We start from the raw sequence: 21433 nt of genomic DNA, 5'->3' as shown, positions 1-21433 counted from the left end.
AGCACCCACCCCAAAACCCCACGTTATTTAAGGGTCAACTGTAATATCATAGCACTACTATGAAAATAGTGTCGACCTTATGGGCCCTCTGAAAGAATTGTGTGTGTGTGTGTGTGGGGGGGGTAACTAGCAGTTCCCAGATCAGACTTCAAGAACTGCTGGTGTGTGTGTATGGCGGTGGGGGGATGAGTTAAGGGGGAAACACAATGTGAAGACAAATGAAGTGAGAGAAAACCATGTGAGGGTGAACAGACACAGTAAACAATGGGGGATGAGGCTGATGGCATTAATTAGGAACCACAACATAAAAGTCTTTTTACTCCAAGAATAACAGGAAGCACTCCATTTAAGATTTCTTTAATAAGAAAATACCAATTAGGGATGCCTGGGTGGCTCAGTCGGTTAAGCATCTGCCTTCAGCTCAGGTCATGATCCCAGGGTCCTGGGATCGAGCCCCACATCAGGCTCCCTCCTCAGCGGACAGTCTGCTTCTCCCTCTCCCACTCCCCCTGCTTGTGCTTTCTCTCTCTCTCCCTCAAACAAATAAAATCTTAAAAAAAAAGAGAAAATATCAGTTATATTATATTTGAAAAAAACATCTTTGGCTGCCTTTTGAATGCTTAGGGAGAGTAAATAAGAGCAGGAGGCAGAGAAGCTCCTGTTAAAAGAAGTTAAAAGTAAACAGTGTTAAAATTACTCAGTTGAGAGATGATGGTGGTAGCTGCAGAATGGTGGTTGCCATACGGGGTAGACAGACTGGAGTGGAGCGATATAAGGCAGAACCAGTAGCACCTGGTGACTGGGCAGAAGGAGGAGGAGTCAAAGAAATGATTTCTGCCCTGGCAATAGGTTAACAGCAATATTACTGACTGAAATAAAAAACAGCAGGAGAAAAAGATCTGAGGGAACAAAAAGATGATAGTTCTATTCTGTGCAGGTTGAGTCTGCAGTACATACGAGACACCTAAGTAAAAATGTCAAGCTGAATAAACACGGCTAAAGCTCAAGAGAAAGCTGAAGACACTGATTTACTATAATCAGCATATATATAGTAACTAAAGCCATGAGAGTAAAGTGACACCAAAGAGGACTGCCAAAAAAAAAAAAAAAAAAAGATTTTGAAAAAGGGCAGAATAGTAAATAGTATCACAAGCTGCAAAGAAAGCTAGTAAGGTGAGGATGGAGATGTGTCCACTGCATTTAGCAATGATGAAGTCACCAGACAGTAGACGAGGCAAAAATAGTTGGAGTGATATAGTGGCAGAATGTGTACAGCAGAAGGCTGAGGAATGAATGGGGCATAAGCAAACTAAGACAGTGAGTGTAGGTATTTGAAGGGGAAAAGGACGTCGGTAGCTGGAGTAATACACAAGGTTAAAGAATTATTATTATTTTTTTTAAGATGGAAAAGACTTGAATAGGTTAAGTACTGACACGAAGAACCCAGAGAAAAGGAGTTGCTGATATGAGAGAGAGAGGTAAAAATTCAGAGAGCAAAGACTGAAATGCTGGGGAAAAATTAGATAGGGTTAGAAGGAGAAATATTTTTAGCGAGAGTTCTCATCTTGATGGCTTTCATATTTTCCTGATGTTGGAAATTAGGTCATAAACTAAAAGTAAGGGCAAAGGTGGTAGAATTCAAGATCTGAATAGAGTGAAAGAAGATTTGGTTGAATAAATGAGTAACTCCTTATAAAATCAAATTCATTTAAGTTCATTTAATACTTTATTATCTTAAATTATTAAAACTTACATAGCTTTATCTTTGTTTTCACAACATATTTACACCAAATCCTTAGCTGTGGGAAAAAAATCCCAATTCCAACATTATTTTTCAGAAAAAAGATCTGTTTTACAACATTCAGCTTTATACTATATTTTCTAGTAAAGTACTCATTATTTTAAAAATACACTAAGTGTATCTATACTTAATGTTCACTAAGTCTGAATAATTTCTCAAAGACTTAAAAAAACGGAGTTAAAGAGGGTGACACAAAAGATAAACTGAAGTCTAGGGGCACCTGGGTGGCTCAGTCCGTTGAGCGACCAACTCTTGGTTTCGGCTCCAGTCCTAATCGCAGGGTCATGAGACCGAGCCCTGAGTAGGGCTGCACACTCAGCAGGGAGTCCACTTGAGATTCTCTCTCCCTCTGCCCCTCCCTCTGCTCTCTCTCTCTCTCCCTCAAAATAAATAAATAAATCTTTAAAATAAATAAATACATACATATAAACATAACATAAATAAAATGAAGTCAGCATCAGAATAAGTCTATTAGACCCTTTCACATGCATGGTACTGGTTAACCTAGGAGTGTAAGAAATTGTTATATGTACTATTTGAGGATAGCATCTTAGATCTGAGCACTCTAAGGCGAAAGAGAGTGCTGGGAAAGAAAATAAATTAAATCAAAGGCTTATCCATTCACCTCCTTAACAATGACCCTGAATTTCTCTTATTTATAAATCGCCAAGTTTCTATAATGTAAATGTCTTCTCAATGAACTGAAAAATTCTCATCTGCAGATAGTCCTCTCCCCCATCCCAAGTAATTTTATATCTTATATTTTATAAAAGTAAATGATGAGAAAGAAAGGTGAAATGGTAGAATAAAAAAACTGAAGATGTTTGATTATCAGAAAGGCAACCTCCTCTTGAAAATCACCGAATATAATTACCATGATAATATAATAGTGCTTTGTGGTTTACAGAGCACATTTATTTATATATCCGTCTACACAGTCATAGTAAAAAGGCACATTGGAGAGGGAAAGGATTTGTTACTGAGTTTCAGCCATGATCCAGTTGAAGTAGTCAAGCTGTATAAATAAATAATTGCAATATAGTGTTCTACGTGCTATAAATAGAGGGGATGATCAACTATAGCTTGAAGGATTGAAGATGAAAGAAATCTGCAGAAAGAGACTACCTAAGCAGAGATTCTTAAGACTTCAGAAGTCTGTCAGGAAAGGAGGGAGGAACTGGGGAGAGAAATCAGTAGTTAGAGCAGAAATCCCAGAAAGTAGGAACAGCATGTACAAAAATACAGAAGCACAGGGAAGGTGTGACATGCTCAGAGAATAGCAGAGAGTAGCAGTAGCAGTTTAACAGCATGAAACATGCTGACAGCTCTGAGGATGGATGTGATTTTAGGAACAGGCAGAGGTAAGATGGGAGGGGGTCTTTTATGTCAGCTGTCTTCAAAGAGGGGTATAGAGTTTATGTGATGTGCTTCACTTCAGGGAGAGTAAAAAACATACAAGTATGAGAAGAAAATAATTACATTAAAAAATAATAAAGCTGAGGGAAAATATGTTATGTGAAAAGACCAAAAAGAGGAGGATGAACCACGAAGAACACCTGCCTTTGACAGGAAGATTAAGTCAATAATATAAAATGGCTGTAAAGGAGTAGTTAAAAAAAATGAGCCGTGTTTTGGTAAAATAGCGTACTGAATACACATAGGAAATTTCACCTCCCTCCTAAAGCCCTATTAAAACTACGGTAAAGAAATATTTTGGGGCGCCTGGGTGGCTCAGTTGTTGGGCGGCTGCCTTCCACTCAGGTCATGATCCCAGGGTCCTGGGATCGAGCCCCGCATTGCGTTCCCTGCTCCACAGGAAGCCTGCTTCTCCCTCTCCCACTCCCCCTGCTTGTGTTCCCTCTCTCATGTCTCTCTCTGTCAAATAAATAAATAAAATCTTTTAAAAAAAATATTTTAAAGATATAAACTCATACAAATGAAAAATGGAGAGAAATCCTCCAAAAGCAGAGAACTGAGAGTACAAGATACCTCTGGAAGTAGAATTGGTTGGATGGAAAATAAAGTTGAAGAGATTCTAGAAAATAGAACAATAAAGAGAAATGTGAAAGAAAAACAGAAAAATTAGACAACCAGTCCATGAAATCCAATATACAAATAATTAGGAGTTCTAGAAAGAAAGAACAGAGAAAAGAGAGAAAGAAAATTTACAACGTAATTCAAGGAAACTTCCTAAACTGAATGACAGGATTTATAAAACTGAGTCCAACGAGTTCCCATCACAAATAGCTAAAAACAGACACACATCAAGACACAATGTTTAGACATATCAGAAAAATGGAGATGAGCAGATTTTACATGCTTCCAGTGGAGATAGGTAATGGGTCACTTAGAAAGGATCAGTAAATGATTAGGTCATAAACTAAAAGTAAGGGCAAAGGTGGTAGAATTCAAGCCATGAGAAAGAAGGAAACCCTGCCATTTGTGACAACATGGATGAAACTGAGGACATTAAGCTAAGTGAGATAAATCAGAGAAAGACAAATACTGTACGGTATCACTTACATGTGGACTCCCAGAACTCATAAAAACAGAAAGTAGAATGGTGGTTACCAGGGGCTGGGTGCACTGGGGAGACATTATTTAAGGGTACAAACTTGCAACCAGTAGATAAAAACTTCCTGGAGACTCAATGAACAACATAGTGATTACAGACAATACCACTGTATTATAAACTTCAAAGTTACTAAGAGACCAGATCTTAATTTTTCCCACCAAAAAAAGAAATAATAATTATGTGACATGATAGAAATTTTAACTACACTACAGTGATAATTATATTGCAATATATAAATTTATCAGTCAACAAGTTGTACACCTTAAACTTACACAATGCTATATGTGAATTACAACTCAATAAAACTAAATTTTATAAAAGTATCAGTAATCAGGATACCTGTGGACTTCTCAACAGCAGTTTTGGAAGCTAGAAGTTCTAGTGTAACTGCACTACATAAAATCTGAAGTACTGATTACAGTGTCAATAGATGTGGTTTGGAGTTTAAGACTCTGTTCTGGAGAATTATATTGTCAGCAGCAATGACAGGAAAACATTATGGAGTAGTTGGCCAGATCAAGGAGCTTGAGCCAGAATATGAATCAGTGCACTGCTTCCTTCATGCTTTAGGGAAAAGAAGTCATGCTTTAGGGGGAAAAAAAGAAATAAACAGCTGAACTAATCACTGTGTTTAGTTATATAGTAAAAACTGTAAATTACAGAAAGTCTAATGTGTTAAATTGAAGATGTTATTATCTTTATTATGCAATAATTTGGAAGCAAATCATAAACAACCGTCAATGTGTGCTGCCGTTTGATGGTTACTGCAGGGAAAAGGTCTAGGAGGATGCTAGACTACAGCATGGAATCTTAATGATTGTGCAAGACAACAAGCTGACCTGGCCGAATGCTACAGAGATGTGAACTCAACCACCTAACTCTCTTTAGTGTGATACCTTAGGTATTTTTAATGATCTTAACATTTCCACTTTGAGCAAGAACGCTCTTAAATATATATCATTGGGCCTAAGCCATATTTTAAACCATTTTTAATAAAATCTACTTATTTAAAAAGATTAATGATCCTAATAATTATTATTCCTATTGCTATAGTATTTTCAAATATTACTTAGAACTACTTCTTACCTTTGGATACCATGACTAAGGCTCAGGCATTATTATCATTTAAAATCCTTCTTGACCTAGGTCCCAAAATCAAAATAATAAAACTGATGTCTTTTAGACTTAACGTATCTTTGGATTTCCTATTTTGAAAACTCTGTTCTCTCCAAATTGATTTATTTGACAAATCAAAAGTTCAGTCTTTATAGATTAAATGCAAATAAAATATATTCATGTAGATATATATGTTTAATGATTTATATACTTCAAGTTGAGAAGAGGCAGACTCGTGTTCTTATAGAAAAACTGGTACAATAACTGTTTCAATTTGATTTTTGTTTCTAGGTTTTAATATCCTTGTCAATCAGGAACAGGCATAGCACATTTGATGGTAGAAATCAAGGAGTCCTGCAGGTTGGTTAAAGTCCTCACTGTTCATAATACATTCTAACTCCGTGGGTAATCATTGACCGAATCCTTATAAATTGTGTATTAAATATATGTCAATACAGGAGCCATTCTCTCCCATAAATAATTTGGTTAACATAATAATTTTCCAGAGCTGTTCAATCTATCTTCCCTTGCTAGATACTTAATCAGCTCTACATGCCCTCAGATTAGGTGACTGGCTATTTTTGCAGCATTGTTAGGGGAATATTGCACTTGAACCCCCATGGAAATGACCTTGGCATATTCTGCTGACAACTAAAACAGCAGTAAAACTCCTTGGATGCACAGCTCTCAATTACAGTGACATAACACATCCTCAAATTACTGGAAGACAGTCCCAGCCAGGGACCTCAAATTGAGGATTCCTAAGAATCCTCCAGAAGATGATCCTAGAGAATGAGACAGCTTCTACCCAGTCAGGACCATGGAACAAGATCTAAATGGCCAGAACTAAAGACTGTCAGGCTAAATTTGCATGCTCTCATGCTTTTCTGTCTTCTATGCTGGTTTAAATTTCTGAATTGTTAATAGCCATCTATGTTGAATAACAATTTGTCTAATATTATGTCTAATAACAATACCCATAATATTGCTCTTTGTATCCCTAGTCATTCCTTGTATGAGTCTAATTCCTGGCTACAATTTGCTCATGATTTCACTAAAATATGCAAACAAACTAATTACTGAGATTGTAGCCACCTTCTTTTGGGTGCAACTCAGCTCACTCTAGTTCCTGGGCAGTCATACTCAACTACTAAGCAATTCCTGAAATAGTAAACTCAAAACAGTAAACAGGACAGGCAGCCCCTGTGATGTCAAACCTAGGAAAGTTCCTGTCTACACCAAAACCACACTTGGGGCTTGGCTTTTTGCTTAGAAACAGATTACTACTCATCCATCTCTCTTAAATCATCTTCCCACAGTGTCATTTTTCTGAACACAACTCTACAAAGAGTAAAGTTATTATTGTCATTGCATCTTGACTTCAAGAATTATATCTTGACATTAGTCACCTATAATCATTTTTCTTTTCCTTAATATTCATGGTCGAAGAAATAAGCAAAAACCAGAAATTAATGCATAGTATTTTTCTCCCAAATGGTTGGTCTTTCCTGCTATTTCACATATCCACTAATTTATTTCTATTTGACCCCAAATATCTTTTTCTTAAAAGTAGTATTACATGAGGCATGTGAATATACCCAAATGTTTCTTAAATGCTCATATATTATGCTCCAAGTATTATTATCAATATGTATTCAAGATTGATGTTATTAAAACACCCTAAAAATGTCTTTATCTCCCTTAATCTACATTCTACCCTGTCAACAATACTCTATAATTGAAAAGAATGTTATGAATGCTCATTGTTGAACAAATAAACTGGATGGGATCTGAAGTCTTTACATTACAGCTTTCTCACATGCAGAGTCTTTATTCTATCATTAGCAACAAAGTGTTAAACCTGAATTTATAAAGAAAACTCTGGCCACAAAAGTTTTTCTATTTAAATGAATATGCATCTATCCTCTCACTCTTGCATTGTTTTTATTTCCAGTTTCTTTAAAGACTAATATTTAACATTATTTAATGGTTCTCATTTAAACTGGTGAAAATATAAAGGAAGGGTATCCCTCACGTACTATTATTACGAAGAGTATAAACTAGCACAAACATTTTAGAATGCAATCTGGAATAGATACTAAGTACGTGTATTTCCTACACCAGCAATTCCTCTCCTGATTATGTACCACAGGAAAGGTTTCATATAGCTGCAAAAAGTGACACAGTTCTGGAAGCAAACAGAGGTATACTATGTGTGCATCAATGGGAACAGATAAGTAACACATGGTATATGCATATATTGAGAATATATGGTAAAAAGCAATGAACTGGATCCATGTATAGTTTAGTAGAAACAAAATTTAAAAAAAAAGAATGAGATTTATACCAGAGTTTTTTACATGAAAACTTATAACCATACACAAACAATATTTTCAGGAATAAAACAAGTATGTTATAAAGATATTTAGATTGGAATATGGGCTGAAAGGCTATATACCGAAAAAATAAGAATGGAAGCTGATTATAACGGGAAAAGAGAATGGGGCAAAGATGAGAGAATGAAAAATAAAGAAAAATACAGGGCCTTGCACAGATTGACAATGATAGTATGCCATGTACTAAGCAGTATTTTCAACTCAATTCTACGTACAAAAACCAAGAAACAACCAGTTAAATGGAACACCCCTACTCAAATACAAAAATAGGATTTCCTAAAAGTCTGGGGAAAAAATTACAGTGGGCGAAGAGTTAAATTTGGTATATGCCAAAGATATATACAATTTATGAAAATTTCAATAGAATTATATAGATATTTGACAGTGTTAAACAATAAAATTTAAGATCTGACTAGACTAAACTTACAGAAAGATCACGCATTAGCACACACTGGAAGAATCAAGACTGGAGGCAAGAAGGGTAATTAGGAAGCTATTGTCAAAAATCTAAAAGTCGAATAACAAGTGCCCAAACTAAAATTTTGCTATTTTCAATATATAAACAGGAGTGGAATTAGGGAGTGATAAACTCACCTCGCCTAAGCACAGTCCTAAATACAGGCTCAGCGCTTCACAGGAGTTAAAAACTGGCAAGAAGAAACCTGCCTCTTCCCTGTTTCCTTCCACCCACTGCTCCAACACCAATTACACATAAGGCAGAACTGGACAGAGTCTCATTGTAATTAGGTAAATATGTAACATCTTATCAGAAACAGAGGGCCACATAAAATAATAATATATGCAGTCTATTTCAGAGCGGATGAAGGGTGAAGGGGAGGGCATCAGCTGCCAGCGAGTCTCTCCTCACAAGGCAGGGTCATGCCAGATTAGAGAAGCTTAAGTCCTGCAGCAATATTAACATTAACCTGTTACATTTGACACTTTCATTCCATTCTGTAAAAAATTACTCTATTAGTACTTATAAGTCCTGTGTTTCCCTAGTTCTTGAAGCAAGTTCTGTGTTTTCGGAGGGGAGGAAGCAGAGTCATGTCCCAGGAGTGGGAACTACATACCTTTGCCTCCAACTTTCCAAAATACCAGAAAGCCCATTTCTCCACAAGTGAATATTCAATAAATGCAACTTCCTGGCAGGCAGAGAAGGAATGGGATTCATAGAAGAATATGATAATATGTACCAAGCACTTTCCATAGCCAAGTACTATACATTAAACATTTAAGATAAATTACAATTAAAGTCCATGCCACACATGCACTGGAATTATTTATACAAAATATGTATTTTACACGTATGTAGTTATGTATAGATAGCATGGCCACATGCTTTCTCTGCAGAAATATTTATGTACATATACATAAGTACCTTTCAAAATACATATGTAAATATGTGTACATAAATACATATACATACATATGTACACTTATATATCCACATATATACATAGAAATATACAGATATATACCTAAATCTATGGGTGTATAAATACATACACACAGAGGAAGAAGAAAATCATTTTTAGGACAATTAAGTTACTGACTACACACAGTACTGTTTTAATTCAGGTAGTCATGAGAAGAATTTTATAGGTGGCTCACGAAAAAAAAGTATCAGTTACGTAGTTTATATAGTTTATGACACAGATTGTCCTTTATGTGCAAGCGTTGTTTAATAATGACATCACAACGCATTATCATTATCCCATTTTACATAAAAGGAAAGAGAGAATCCCTAGTCACAAGGCTAGAGTGCATCTAACCAGAACCTCAAACCCAGGCAGTTTGATTCCAGAAAGCATCTTCCACCATATGCTACACTGGCTCTGTTCCAGAAGTGGGACTACCAACTCTTTTACAGATTGCTTCCAGGTAAAATACTCTTAGGCATTTTCACCACAGCAATAAAGGGGTCATATGTAAATGAACATCTCTACCTACACGAGTTAATATACAGATTGTTTTTGCTTATCATTAACACACACACACACAGATTCAAACTCCTTTCTAACAACTTATCTGGCAATGCATGGATAACAAGCTATCAGAAACTTTTCATTTAAAGCTGCTGTTGTCATATAAACAAACAAAAAGACTAAAAGACCTTAAAACAAAAGACTACTTGAAGTTTCAAGTTTTACTTAAGGCATTCACAGATCTACGATCTTTTAATTACAATAAGCCAAAAAATAGCAAAGAAGTAAAAATATTTAAATTGTATATAAAAGCTATGATTTAACAAATTAGACTTGAATGATTTGAAGCCAAGAGAACTAGATTAATCACAAAATGTAAAGGTAGTGGGGAAAACCAATTTCCAACCAGTTCATAAAATGAGAGGTACAAACAAATTTCGATTCTAATAAACTCTTAACATCTCCTACATGTTAGATAAGCTTTGCTACTACTAATAAATCGATCTTTTACACCTTTAAAGAGCTAAATACTTCTAAATGACACATGTCATACAAAACAGTTCATAACATTTTGTGAAATAATCTGTATCATGTAACATGTCAGCTGATAAAATTTTTGTAATTAAACACCTATTAAAATTGTTCTTGAATAGGCATCTGGAGAAAAGATCGATTGTGAGAAGACCGTTATCTGCTCATAATGAAAAGTGAATATATTTTTACGACTGCAGAGCAGGTATAGCATGGACCATTGAAATGACAAATTTTCTCATACTACACATCACTGCACTTGCAAGCCTAGCTTGGTGACTCTATGGATAACTTCTGTCTTCATTCCTACTATTATAAACTCCTAGGATGAAAGTATATATATATACTTTATAAATTTGACTTCAAAGAATGAGAATACCTGCATGAAGGCCAACTTTATAATTATAAATCTATTCTGAGTCTGAAGCAGTGATCTAGATATGAAATAGACCTATAAAGAGCTACCAACACATAAGCATAAGCTATTTCATCCTAGTAACCCAGTTTTCCAAAAACATATTAGCCACAGCTTCAGAGTTAACTTGGATTCTAATGTTTGATTTCTTTAAGATGAATTAAAAGCAAAAGTATTTAAACTGGTGTTTACAGAAACTTGGAAATGTTCTTTGGCTTGTATTTCCACATTGTATTTCTCAGAACAGATCTATACTGACAGTTATATGTAGAAAGTCTAAGATAAAATTACTTCAGAAGAGGGGCCTGGGTGGCTCAGTTGGTTAAGCGACTGTCTTCGGCTCAGGTCATGATCCCGGAATCCTGGGATCGAGTCCCACATTGGGTTCCCGGTTCAGCGGGGAGCCTGCTTCTCCCTCTGACCTTCTCCCCTTTCATACTGTTTCCTTCTCTCCCTCTCTCTCAAATAAATAAATAAATAAATAAATAAATAAATAAATAAATAAATAAATACAAAGTTAAAAAAAATTACTTCAGAAGATTTATCTCCAAAATAAAATGTGAGATAAGGAAAAATAAATTTTAAAATATCTGGTGAATAAGAGGTTAAAGTGATGGACACCTAAGGCAAATTAGAAAATTTATACCTGTGAAAGCTCTGAGAGCTTCCCCTCTCCTGCAAACTCTAGACTACCAAAGAAAGCAGGTGAAGTGAAAGGATGCAAGAATCCAGAGGGATCTGCTTCCATGCCTGGAGATTCTAAACCACTGTCCTATCCCCATTTTCACCCTCAGCCCTGGTCCTCAGACCTTCACACCTTGCCAAATTCTGTGGTTCACCATTTGCCCAGTCAGGAAATTATTTTATTTTCCTCTTCACTTCACCTACCTAGTCAGTTATCAAACCCCTGCTCTCCAGCCTTACTGCCACCCTTTGTCCGTATCATTCCCCTTCTGAATTACAGGAGCGGATATCTAACTGGTTCTTGACCTCTTAGTCACTCTAAGGAGCATTCTTGGCTCCCTTGTCAAATATTAGGTGACATATTTGTATTATTAGTCAAATACTAGTCACATATTAGTATATGCAAGAGTTTATTTCTGGACTCTCAATTTTGTTCCATTGGTCTACGTGTCTATTTTTATACCAGTACCATACTGTTTTACTGTGAGCTTGTAGTGTAGACTGAAATCAGAAAGGGTGATGCCATTTTTGTCATTCTTTCTCAGGACTGCATTGCTGTTTGGGGTTTTTTGTGGTTCCATACACATTTTAGGATTATTTTCTCTATTTTTTTGAAAAATGTCACTGAAATTTTGATAGAGATTGTATTAAATCTGTAGATTGCTTGGGCAACATGAACATTTTAACAATATTAATTCTTCCATTTAACCAACATGGGATATCTTTCCATTTATTTATGTCTTCTTTCTTTCATCGAAGTCTTAGAGTTTTCATTGTACAAATCTTCACATTAAATTTATCCCTAAGCAGTTTACTGTTTTTGATGCTATTTTAAATGAGATTGTTTTGGGACACCTGGGTGGCTCAGTTGGTTAAGTGCCTGCCTTCAGCTAAGGTCATGATCCCCGGATCCTGGGATGGAGTCCCGAACAAGGAGCCCGCTTCTCCCTCTGCCTCTGCCCCTGACTCATGCTCTCTCTCTCTCCAATAAATAAATATCTTTAAATAAATAAATAAATGAGATTGTTTTGTTAATTTCTTTGTAGATGCTTTGTTGTTAGTGCACAGAAATGCAAATGATTTCTTGGGGCATGTGGGTGGCACAATTGGTTAAGCGTCTATTGGTTTCAGTTCAGGTCATGAGATCAAGCCCCACATTGGGCTCCCTGCTCAGCATGGAGTCTGCTTGAGATTCTCTCTCCTTCTGCCCCTCCTGCTTGTGCTCTTTCTAAAATGAATACATAAATATTTTTAAAAACAAATGATTTTTGTATGTTGATTTGCATCCTGCAACTTAACTGAATCCACCTACTCTAATAGTTTTTTGGTGGAGTCTTTAGGATAGTCTATGTATAAGATCGTATCATCTGCAAAGAGAAACAATTCTACTTCTTCCTTTCTGAATTGGATGCCTTTTATCTTTTCTTGCCTAATTGTTCTGGCAAGGACTTCCAGTAGTATGTTGACTAGGAATGGTTAAGAGTAGGCACCCTGATCTTAGAGGAAAAGTGTTTTGCTTTTCACTACTAAGTATGATGTTAGCTGTGGTCTTATTTTATAGGGCCTTTATTATTTTGAGGCATATTCCCTCTAGGTCTACTTTGTCAAGAATTTTTAATCATGAAAGGAGGTTGTATTTGGCAAATAATTTTTCTGTATCTATTGAGATGATCATACGATTCTTACCTTTTTATCTATTTTTACCTTTCATTCCATTAACATGATGTATCACATTTATTGATTTGTGTATGTTGAAAGATCCTTGCATCCCAGGGATAAATCTTACTTGATTATAACACATGATCCTTTTAATGTGGTGCTGAAATCATTTGGCTAATATTTTGTCCAGAATTTTTCCATCTCTTTTCAGAAAGTATATTGGCCTGTTTTCTTTTCTTGTAGTGTCCTCATCTGGCTTGATATCAGGGTAATGCTGGCCTTGCAAAATGAATTTAAGAGTGTTCCCTCCTCCTCAATTTTTGTGAAGAGTTGGAGAAGGACTGGTGTTAATCCTTTTTTTAAATGTTTAAAATTCACCAGGAAACTATCTGGTACTAGGCTTTTCCTCGTTGGGAGGTTTTTGGTTACTGATTCAATCTCCTTACTTTGTTACTGTGAACAGAATTTCTATTTCTTCCTGATTCAGTCTTGGTAGGCTGTATGTTTCTAGGAATTTATGCATTTCTTATAGGTTACCTAATTTGTTAGTATATAATCATTCATAGTAATCGCTTATGATCCTTTATATTTCTTTAATATCAGTTGCAATGTCTCCTCTTTTATTTCTGATGTTATTTATTTGAATTTTTTTTTTTCTACTCTAGCTAAAAGTTTGTCTGTTTTTTGTTTAGCTTTCAAAAAAACAGCTCTTAGTTTCATTGATATTTTCTATTGTCTTTTTTGGTCTCTCTTTATTTCTGCACCAAAATTTGGTATTTTCTTCTTTCTGTTAACTTTGGGTTTAGTTTGTTCTTTTTCTAGTTCCTTGAGTTATAAGGTGAGGTTATTGAAGATCTTTCTGGTTTCTTTTTTTTTTTTTTTTAAGATTTTATTTATTTATTTGAGACAGAGAGAATGAGAGAGACAGAGAGCACATGAGAGAGGGGAGGGTCAGAGGGAGAAGCAGGCTCCCTGCCGAGCAGGGAGCCCGATGCGGGACTCGATCCAGGGACTCCAGGATCATGACCTGAGCCGAAGGCAGTCGCTTAACCAACTGAGCCACCCAGGCGCCCTCTGGTTTCTTAATGTAGGCATTTATCACTATAAACTTCCCTCACAGAACTTCATCCCAAAGTTTTGGTATGCTGTTTTCATTTTTGTTTCAACATATTTATTTCCCTTTGATCCACTGGTTGTTCAGGAGTATGTTAATTTCCACATAATTGTGAAACTTCCAAGTTTCCTCCTGTTGTTGATTTCTAGTTTCATACCACTGTGGTCTAAAAAGACACTGGGTATGATTTTAATCTTCTTAAATTTGCTAAGACTTGTTTTGTGACCTAACATATGATCCATCCTGGAGAATGATCCACATGGGCTTGAGAATGTATATTCTGCTGTTGTTAGATGGAATGCTATATATATATAACATTGTTTTATTTATATATATATACACACACCTACATAACACATATATGTTACATATATATGTAACATACATACATATACATGTATAGACATACATACATATATATATATATATATATAACATTGGTTCAAATCCAATGTTTCCTAATTGATTTCTGCCTGGATGACATTCATTGTTAAAAGCAGAACACACACACACACACACACACACACACACACACAGAAAGTAGAACACTGAAGTTCCCTACTATATTATATCGTTGTCCATTTCTCCCATATCTGTTAGCATATGCTTAACACATTTAGGTGCTCCAATGTTGGGGTCATATATATTTACAACTGTTATAACCCCTTAAAGACATAATCCCTTTAGCATTATACAATGGCCTTCTTTACCTCATGTTATAGCTTTTGAGTTAAAGTCTATTTTGTCTGACATTAAGTACAGCTACTTCTGCTCTCTTTTGGTTTCCACTTGCATGGAATATCTTTTTCCCTCCGTTCATTTTGAGCCTATGTATATCCTTGAAGCTAAAGTGAGTCACTTGTAGGCAAAATACATTTGGGTTTTGTTTTCTTATCCATTCAGTCATTCTATGCTTTTTGACTGGAGAATTTAACCCATATTTTCAAAAATATATTTGTGGAACAGAAGAAAGGGCAAAGAGAAGAAGGGGTGGAGGAAAAGAATGCAGAGAGAGGAGAGGAAGAATAGAAAGAAAGGGTAAAGAAATAAGAGTGAGGATATTTAACAGGGTATTCTACCAAGAATTAAGGTGAAAACTTATGTATGGCTCACAACTACTGTGCTTCCACTTCTATTAGGTACCTAGAACAGTCCAATTCATAGAGATAGAAAGTAGAATAGTGGCTGCCACAGGCTGGTGGGAGGCGGATGGGGAATTGCTGGTTAATAGGTACAGAGTTTTAGTTTTGCAGGATGAAGAGTTCTGTAGATGAATGATGGCGATGGTAGCACAAGTGAATGTACTTACTACTACTGAATGGTACACCTGAAAATGGTGTACAGTGGAGTAATTAAATTTTATGTTATGTATATTTTACCACAATTTAAAAAAACTCCTATGGCTATTTTCTAGCCAAGAGATGACAGTGGCTTTAATAGCAGAGAAGATACAACTGACTGGATAGTAAAAGGTGGACAGACTGAAATGATATTTTCAACATAAGGATCAACAGGTCTTAGTGACTGACTGAAGGCTGAAAGAGAAAGATATCCAAGATACTTTCCAAATTACTGACATAAGTAATTCGGTGAATAATGCTGCCAACTGCAAAGGAGAATACAGTGAAACAATTCAAATTTGAACATGTTCAGTTTGAGAAACTTGTTATATACATCAAAATGAAATTGAGTGGGTGAGTGTATAAATGGGTCTTGAGCTCAGAACAGATGTCTGGCCCGGAGATGCAAATCACACAGTCCTCAGTATTTCAAAGGTATTTGATGTCTGCAAGTTGATGATATTACCTAGGAAGAGAGTGTAAGGAAAAAAGAAAAGAAGGCCTGAAATCCAGGCTTTGAAGGATCTAGTTATGAGGAACTCTCACTTTTACATTGGAGAAAAGACAAGAAGAAATTCCCACACCAATTGAGAAAGAGAAGCCATACATACAAAATAAAAGTATAATAAATCAAGAGCTTCTTATTTCAAGAAGAAAATATTTCAGAAAAGGAAATGTGTTAAAATATAGAATGATGATGATAATAGGAGGCATTCAATAAATGACTAGAACATTCCTAGGACTAGTGTAAGCACAATAAAGGTACTGATTCATTCATTTCTCACAATACCCTATGAGAAAGCTTCTTTATCCCCTTTTTACAGATGAACAAATTAAGGCCTGGAAAAAGCAAGTGGCTTGTTCAGGGCCATCTATCTAGCAAACTAGGCAGAACCCAGAACCTGAATTCTTAGCCATTATGTGATACTGGCTCTGTTAAGTGTCCGCTGGATTTAGCAACAGACAGAATGGTGACGTTAGCCAGGTGGAGTTAAATGGAATGGTGGAGGCAGAAGCCAGACTGGAGTGCATTTAAGAGTAAATGGAAAGTGAAGAACTAAAGGTAATATGAACAAATAACTCTTAAGAAATATGCCTATAAGCTCAGTCAGTTATGCGCCCGACTCTTGATTCTGGCTCAGGTCATGATCTCAGGGTTGTGACACTGAACCCCACATTGGGCTTTGCACTGGGCATGGAACCTACTTAAGAGACTCTCTCTCCCTGTTCCCTCTGCGTCTCTTTAAAAAAAAAAAAAAAAAAGAAAGAAATATGCCTATAAGAAAAGTGAAAGGGTGGTAAATGGAAGGGGATTCAGTGTCTATAAAGTTTCATTGCTGCTGAACTTGCTACTAAAGGCAGGGCAGCATACTCAAGTACCCAGAGATATCAGGCAGATAATTTACACAATAACAAAGACAACCAGTACTTACAAACATTTACGATGTACCAGGTACTCTTCTTATATATTAACAAATGTAATGCCAAGAACAGCTAATTAGCCCCATTTTACAGATGAGAAAACAGACATACCAAAAGGTCTGGTAGTTGGCCAAAGTCAAACAGCTGGCTAGGATTCAAACCTTCCTGAGCAAGTACCTTCTATCAGAGAAAGGGCCAAAAATGTGCATGTGATGTGGGAGATTTTGTGAACCAAAGAGCACATGTACACTAAAGGGGGTATTTATGACTCCAATAGCCAACCACTGTCCAATAGAGCATTCTTAGAAATGTTCTATGTTCTGTCCAAGGTAGTGGCCATCAGCCTTGTATGAGTACTGAGCATTTGAAATAAAGGTGGTATGACTGAGAAACTGAACTTTAAATTTTATTTAATTTAATTAATTTAAATTTAAACAGCCACATGTGGCCAGTGGCTATTATACTAGATACCACAACTCCAGAAAATTGTTTATGACTGTTCTAATTTTTTTAAAGATAAGCCAGAAATATTTTTTAAAGATTTATTTTATTTTAGATAAATGCGGGGGGGGGGGGACAAAGAGAGAGGGACAGAAATCCTCAAGCAGACTCCCACTGAGTGTGGAGCCTGATGTGGGGCTCATCCCAGGATCCTGAGATCATGACCTGAGCTGAAATCAAGAGCTGAGGCCTAATTGACTGTGTCACCCGGGCACCCCCGCCAATAGATTTTAATGTGAAATCTTCTAATTTCAAAATGTTGGTTCCCTTAAAAAAAAAAAAAAACTGCTTATCAAACAATCCAAATGTACATTAAGAGAATACCTATATAATTTTCACAAGTTACAATGGAATTCACAGCAATAAAATGAATAAGGTATAACTACTTGTTTCAACATGTGTATGTCAAAAACAATGTTTACCACAAAGCCACAGAATGAAAAGTACCATTCAATACCATTTATAATTTTAAAAATATGCACAGCATTATTTAACATACATATGGTATTAAAAAAACATACATGTGATATAGAAGTATAAAGGAATTCATAGGAATTATAACACCAGTGTGTTGATTACTTCTAGGGTAAGAGATGTAAATATGATCAGAGAGGGTTTATTAGTTTTTTATGCTGCTGTAACAAATTACCATAAACTTGGCTTAACCACACAAATTTATTATAGTACACATCTGTAGGTTGAAAGTCCAACATGGGTCTTGGTAAGCTAAAATCAAGGTGCCAACAGGACTATATTCTTTTGTAGAGGCCCTAAGGAAGAATCAGTTTCCCCGCCTTTTCCAGTTTATAGAGGCAACCACATTCCTTTGCTCACAGACCTCCTCTTCCATCTTCAAAACAAGAAACACAGGTGAAGAAGTCCTTCTCATATTACATCACTCTGACCTTGTTTCTGTTGTCACATCTCTTGTCACACTTGTACCTCCCTCTTCCACTTTTAGTCCTACTGTGATTACCATGGGCCTACCCAAATTATCCAGAATGATCTTCCTATTTTAAGGTCAGCTGATTAGAAACTTTAATTCCATCTGCAACTTAAATTTCCCTTTGCCATGTAACTTAACATATCCAAAGGTTCCAGGGGTTAGGACATGGATATCTTTGGGGGGACCATTATTTTCCCTCCCACAGAAAGGTACACAAAGAGCTTTAATTTTGTAATGTTTTATTCCTTAAGTAGAAGGTAAAGGTATTATGTTTTTTATTATATGTCTTTATATGCCTCAAATACACTTAAAATCTTTTGATGTAAAATTTTCTTGCAAGGTGAGTTTTTCAAACCTGCATAGAGCCTTAAAATTTTAATGAGCTCACTCAGGAGCAGTAAGGGGTAAAGGGAGAAAAATATGGAAGAATGAAGGCATTGGCCCTGTCTCCACCTAAACAGATCCTCTTTTTATTGCCTTTTACTTGTCTACAAAACATTTCATTTGAAAAGAAAAAAAGGATTCCAGTTATTCAAACAAACAAAAAATGGAAAATATAACTGGCACATGACTCTAAGGAAAACTATAATAAAACAAAATTACATGGTATAAGAAATAATTAACAAGCTAACTCAGGATTTAATGATAGAGAGATATGTTTAGTCCTACAATGAGGCCATTGAGCTGAATGATGCTTTGGATAACCTTGCAGGGCTAAGGAGATAAAACTTATAGTCAGTCCAAGGACTACTGAAACCAGGGGAAAAGAAGGAAAGGATGCAAGGAAACGCCCATGCACTTTGGTTAAGACCATAAAAAGAAGTACTCTAAGAGTAATATGAAAAAGAAGTATACTGACTCTCATGAGGACTGCAGCTAGCTTCAAATATCAAAGCCTGAAAATAGATCAATATAGTCCTAGATTGCTAGCTCCTTCAGGCACCACTGAAAGTGCTCATTGTTGGAAGATACCATCTCCTAGGTATAAGTCATTTCTAAAGACAAATTTCAAATACAATGCCTAAACCTAATAAAAAAAATTAACCAGGCACATAAGGAGACAAGACAACTAGCAGAAACCACAAACAACAGAAATAGACTTGGAAGGGCTCTAGATATCTCTGCAGTTTTAAGCTGCACATACAATGCTTAAGATAACAAAAGACTGGAGGGCTCAGTGGGTTAAGTGTCAGACTTCGGCTCAGGTCATGATCTCAGGGTCCTGGGGTCCAGCCCTATGTTGGGCTCCTTGCTCAGTGGGGAGTCTGCTTCTCCCTCTCCCTTTGCCCCTCCCCCCACTCCTGTGTGCTCTCTCTCAAATAAATAAATAAAATCTTAAAAACAAAAAACAAAAAACCCAGAAGACTGGGAATTCTGAAAGAGTCTCAAAAGCCCAAGAACAGGACACAACAGATTTTTGGGAAGAGAAAACAAATTATAAAACTGAAAAAATAACTGCATTTAATAACACAATGGATGGGTTTAAAAGCACAGAAAGTATAGCAGAGGGAATTAATGAACTGGAAGAGATATCATAGGAAAATATTCAAAATAAAGACTGGAATTATAAAATGATAAAAACCATGAAGGACAGGATAAGAGACATAGATAATACAGATGAGAAGGGCTAACATGTAACTGGATCTCATCAGAAGAGGAGAAAGAGAGAAACAAGAAAGAGAGGGGGCACAAATAAATTTAAAGAGACAAGGCTGAGCATTTTCTAAAACTAATGACAGCAAATTATAGATTCAAGAAGCATTATGAATAATAGAGGCATAAGTAAAAAGGGTATTCTTCAGGTAGAACAAAAATGATCCACAAAGGAAGCCCAATAATGCAGGAAGGAACAAGAAATGGTAATGGTGGTAGTAATTCTAAATGAATATTGACTGTATACAACAATGATAATATCTTGTAGGGTATTAAACATACAGCATTAAAAGATACAACAACATGGTCATATTAAGTCAGAGATAGGATGAGTAAATGAATTTGAAACATTTTAATATTCTTCAGTTGTCTGGGGAAAGGGTAAATGCACCAATTAATATTACACACTGATGAGTCAAAAATGCATGTTTTAATCTTAGTATAACCTTAGTATAACCATTAAAGGAATAGCAAAGTGTAGAACTTCTGAATTAATAAAGTGAGTCTTCTTTTTTTAAATTTTTTTTATTATGTTATGTAATCACCATGTATCACATCATTAGTTTTTGATGTAGTGTTCCATGATTCATTGCTTGCGTATAACACCCAGTGCTCCATGCAGAACGTGCCCTCTTTAATACCCATCACCAGGCTAACCCATCCCCCACCCCCCTCCCCTCTAGAACCCTCAGTTTGTTTTTCAGAGTCCATCGTCTAAAGTGAGTCTTCTGATAAAGACACTTGTAGACTATAATCAGAAAGGACAATGGAAAAACAATAGCTCTGCCATTGCTAAGAAAATGAAGGGAAAAAATAAAGTAGGTGATCAAGGAAGGTGATATGATGGAGAATATCCTATTTATCCTTAAACTCACAAGGAGATATTTCTCTAAATATTAAAGGACAACCTTGCAAAATCTGTTAATACTGATGCTATACCAACCTTAAACTCTATGGAATCTCTCGGAGCTGACAAACCACTTCAGTGACGGCATCTATAATAACCCTCAGACATTCTCATGTACTACCCTCAACTTACTGGCAGGCCTTTAACAAAGGAACGTTTTTTTCCCCTCCTTTTGTGATGTCACTCCAGGTAATTTAATAGAGAAAGACTATCTGTACAAAAGGAATTACCATATTTTAGTGTTCTCCTAATGGCCCTTTCCTTGAAATCTTGATGTCTTCCTATTCAGTAATCAGGTCATAGCTAATTTGAACATCGATTTACTGGTGTCCCTTCATTTAAATCAAACCCAAGTTCAACATCTTTAGGAATGCCTTTTTGTGGAAAAAACAGGAGTTTACTACGGACATTGGCAGATTTATTGGGGCTGAACCTATCAAAGCTC

General features: G+C 36.0%; 1 protein-coding gene across 2 annotated transcripts in view; it reads right to left on the bottom strand.

The window, feature by feature from the left end:
* CDK8 (cyclin dependent kinase 8) overlaps window positions 1–21433 on the bottom strand; it is a 120071-nt gene that overhangs the window by 61150 nt on the left and 37488 nt on the right. For both annotated transcript variants that reach the window (XM_081814753.1, XM_081814752.1), the window contains exon 3: window positions 3459–3479. In XM_081814753.1, coding sequence (XP_081670879.1) covers window positions 3459–3479 — 21 coding nt within the window. The remainder of the gene's footprint in view (window positions 1–3458; window positions 3480–21433) is intronic.

The sequence above is a fragment of the Leptonychotes weddellii genome, chromosome 3, assembly GCF_054177405.1.
Source record: "Leptonychotes weddellii isolate Sample4059 chromosome 3, ASM5417740v2, whole genome shotgun sequence".
NCBI lineage: Eukaryota > Metazoa > Chordata > Mammalia > Carnivora > Phocidae > Leptonychotes > Leptonychotes weddellii.
Note: the sequence above shows the minus strand (reverse complement) of the source record. Positions and strands in the feature narration are given on the sequence as shown.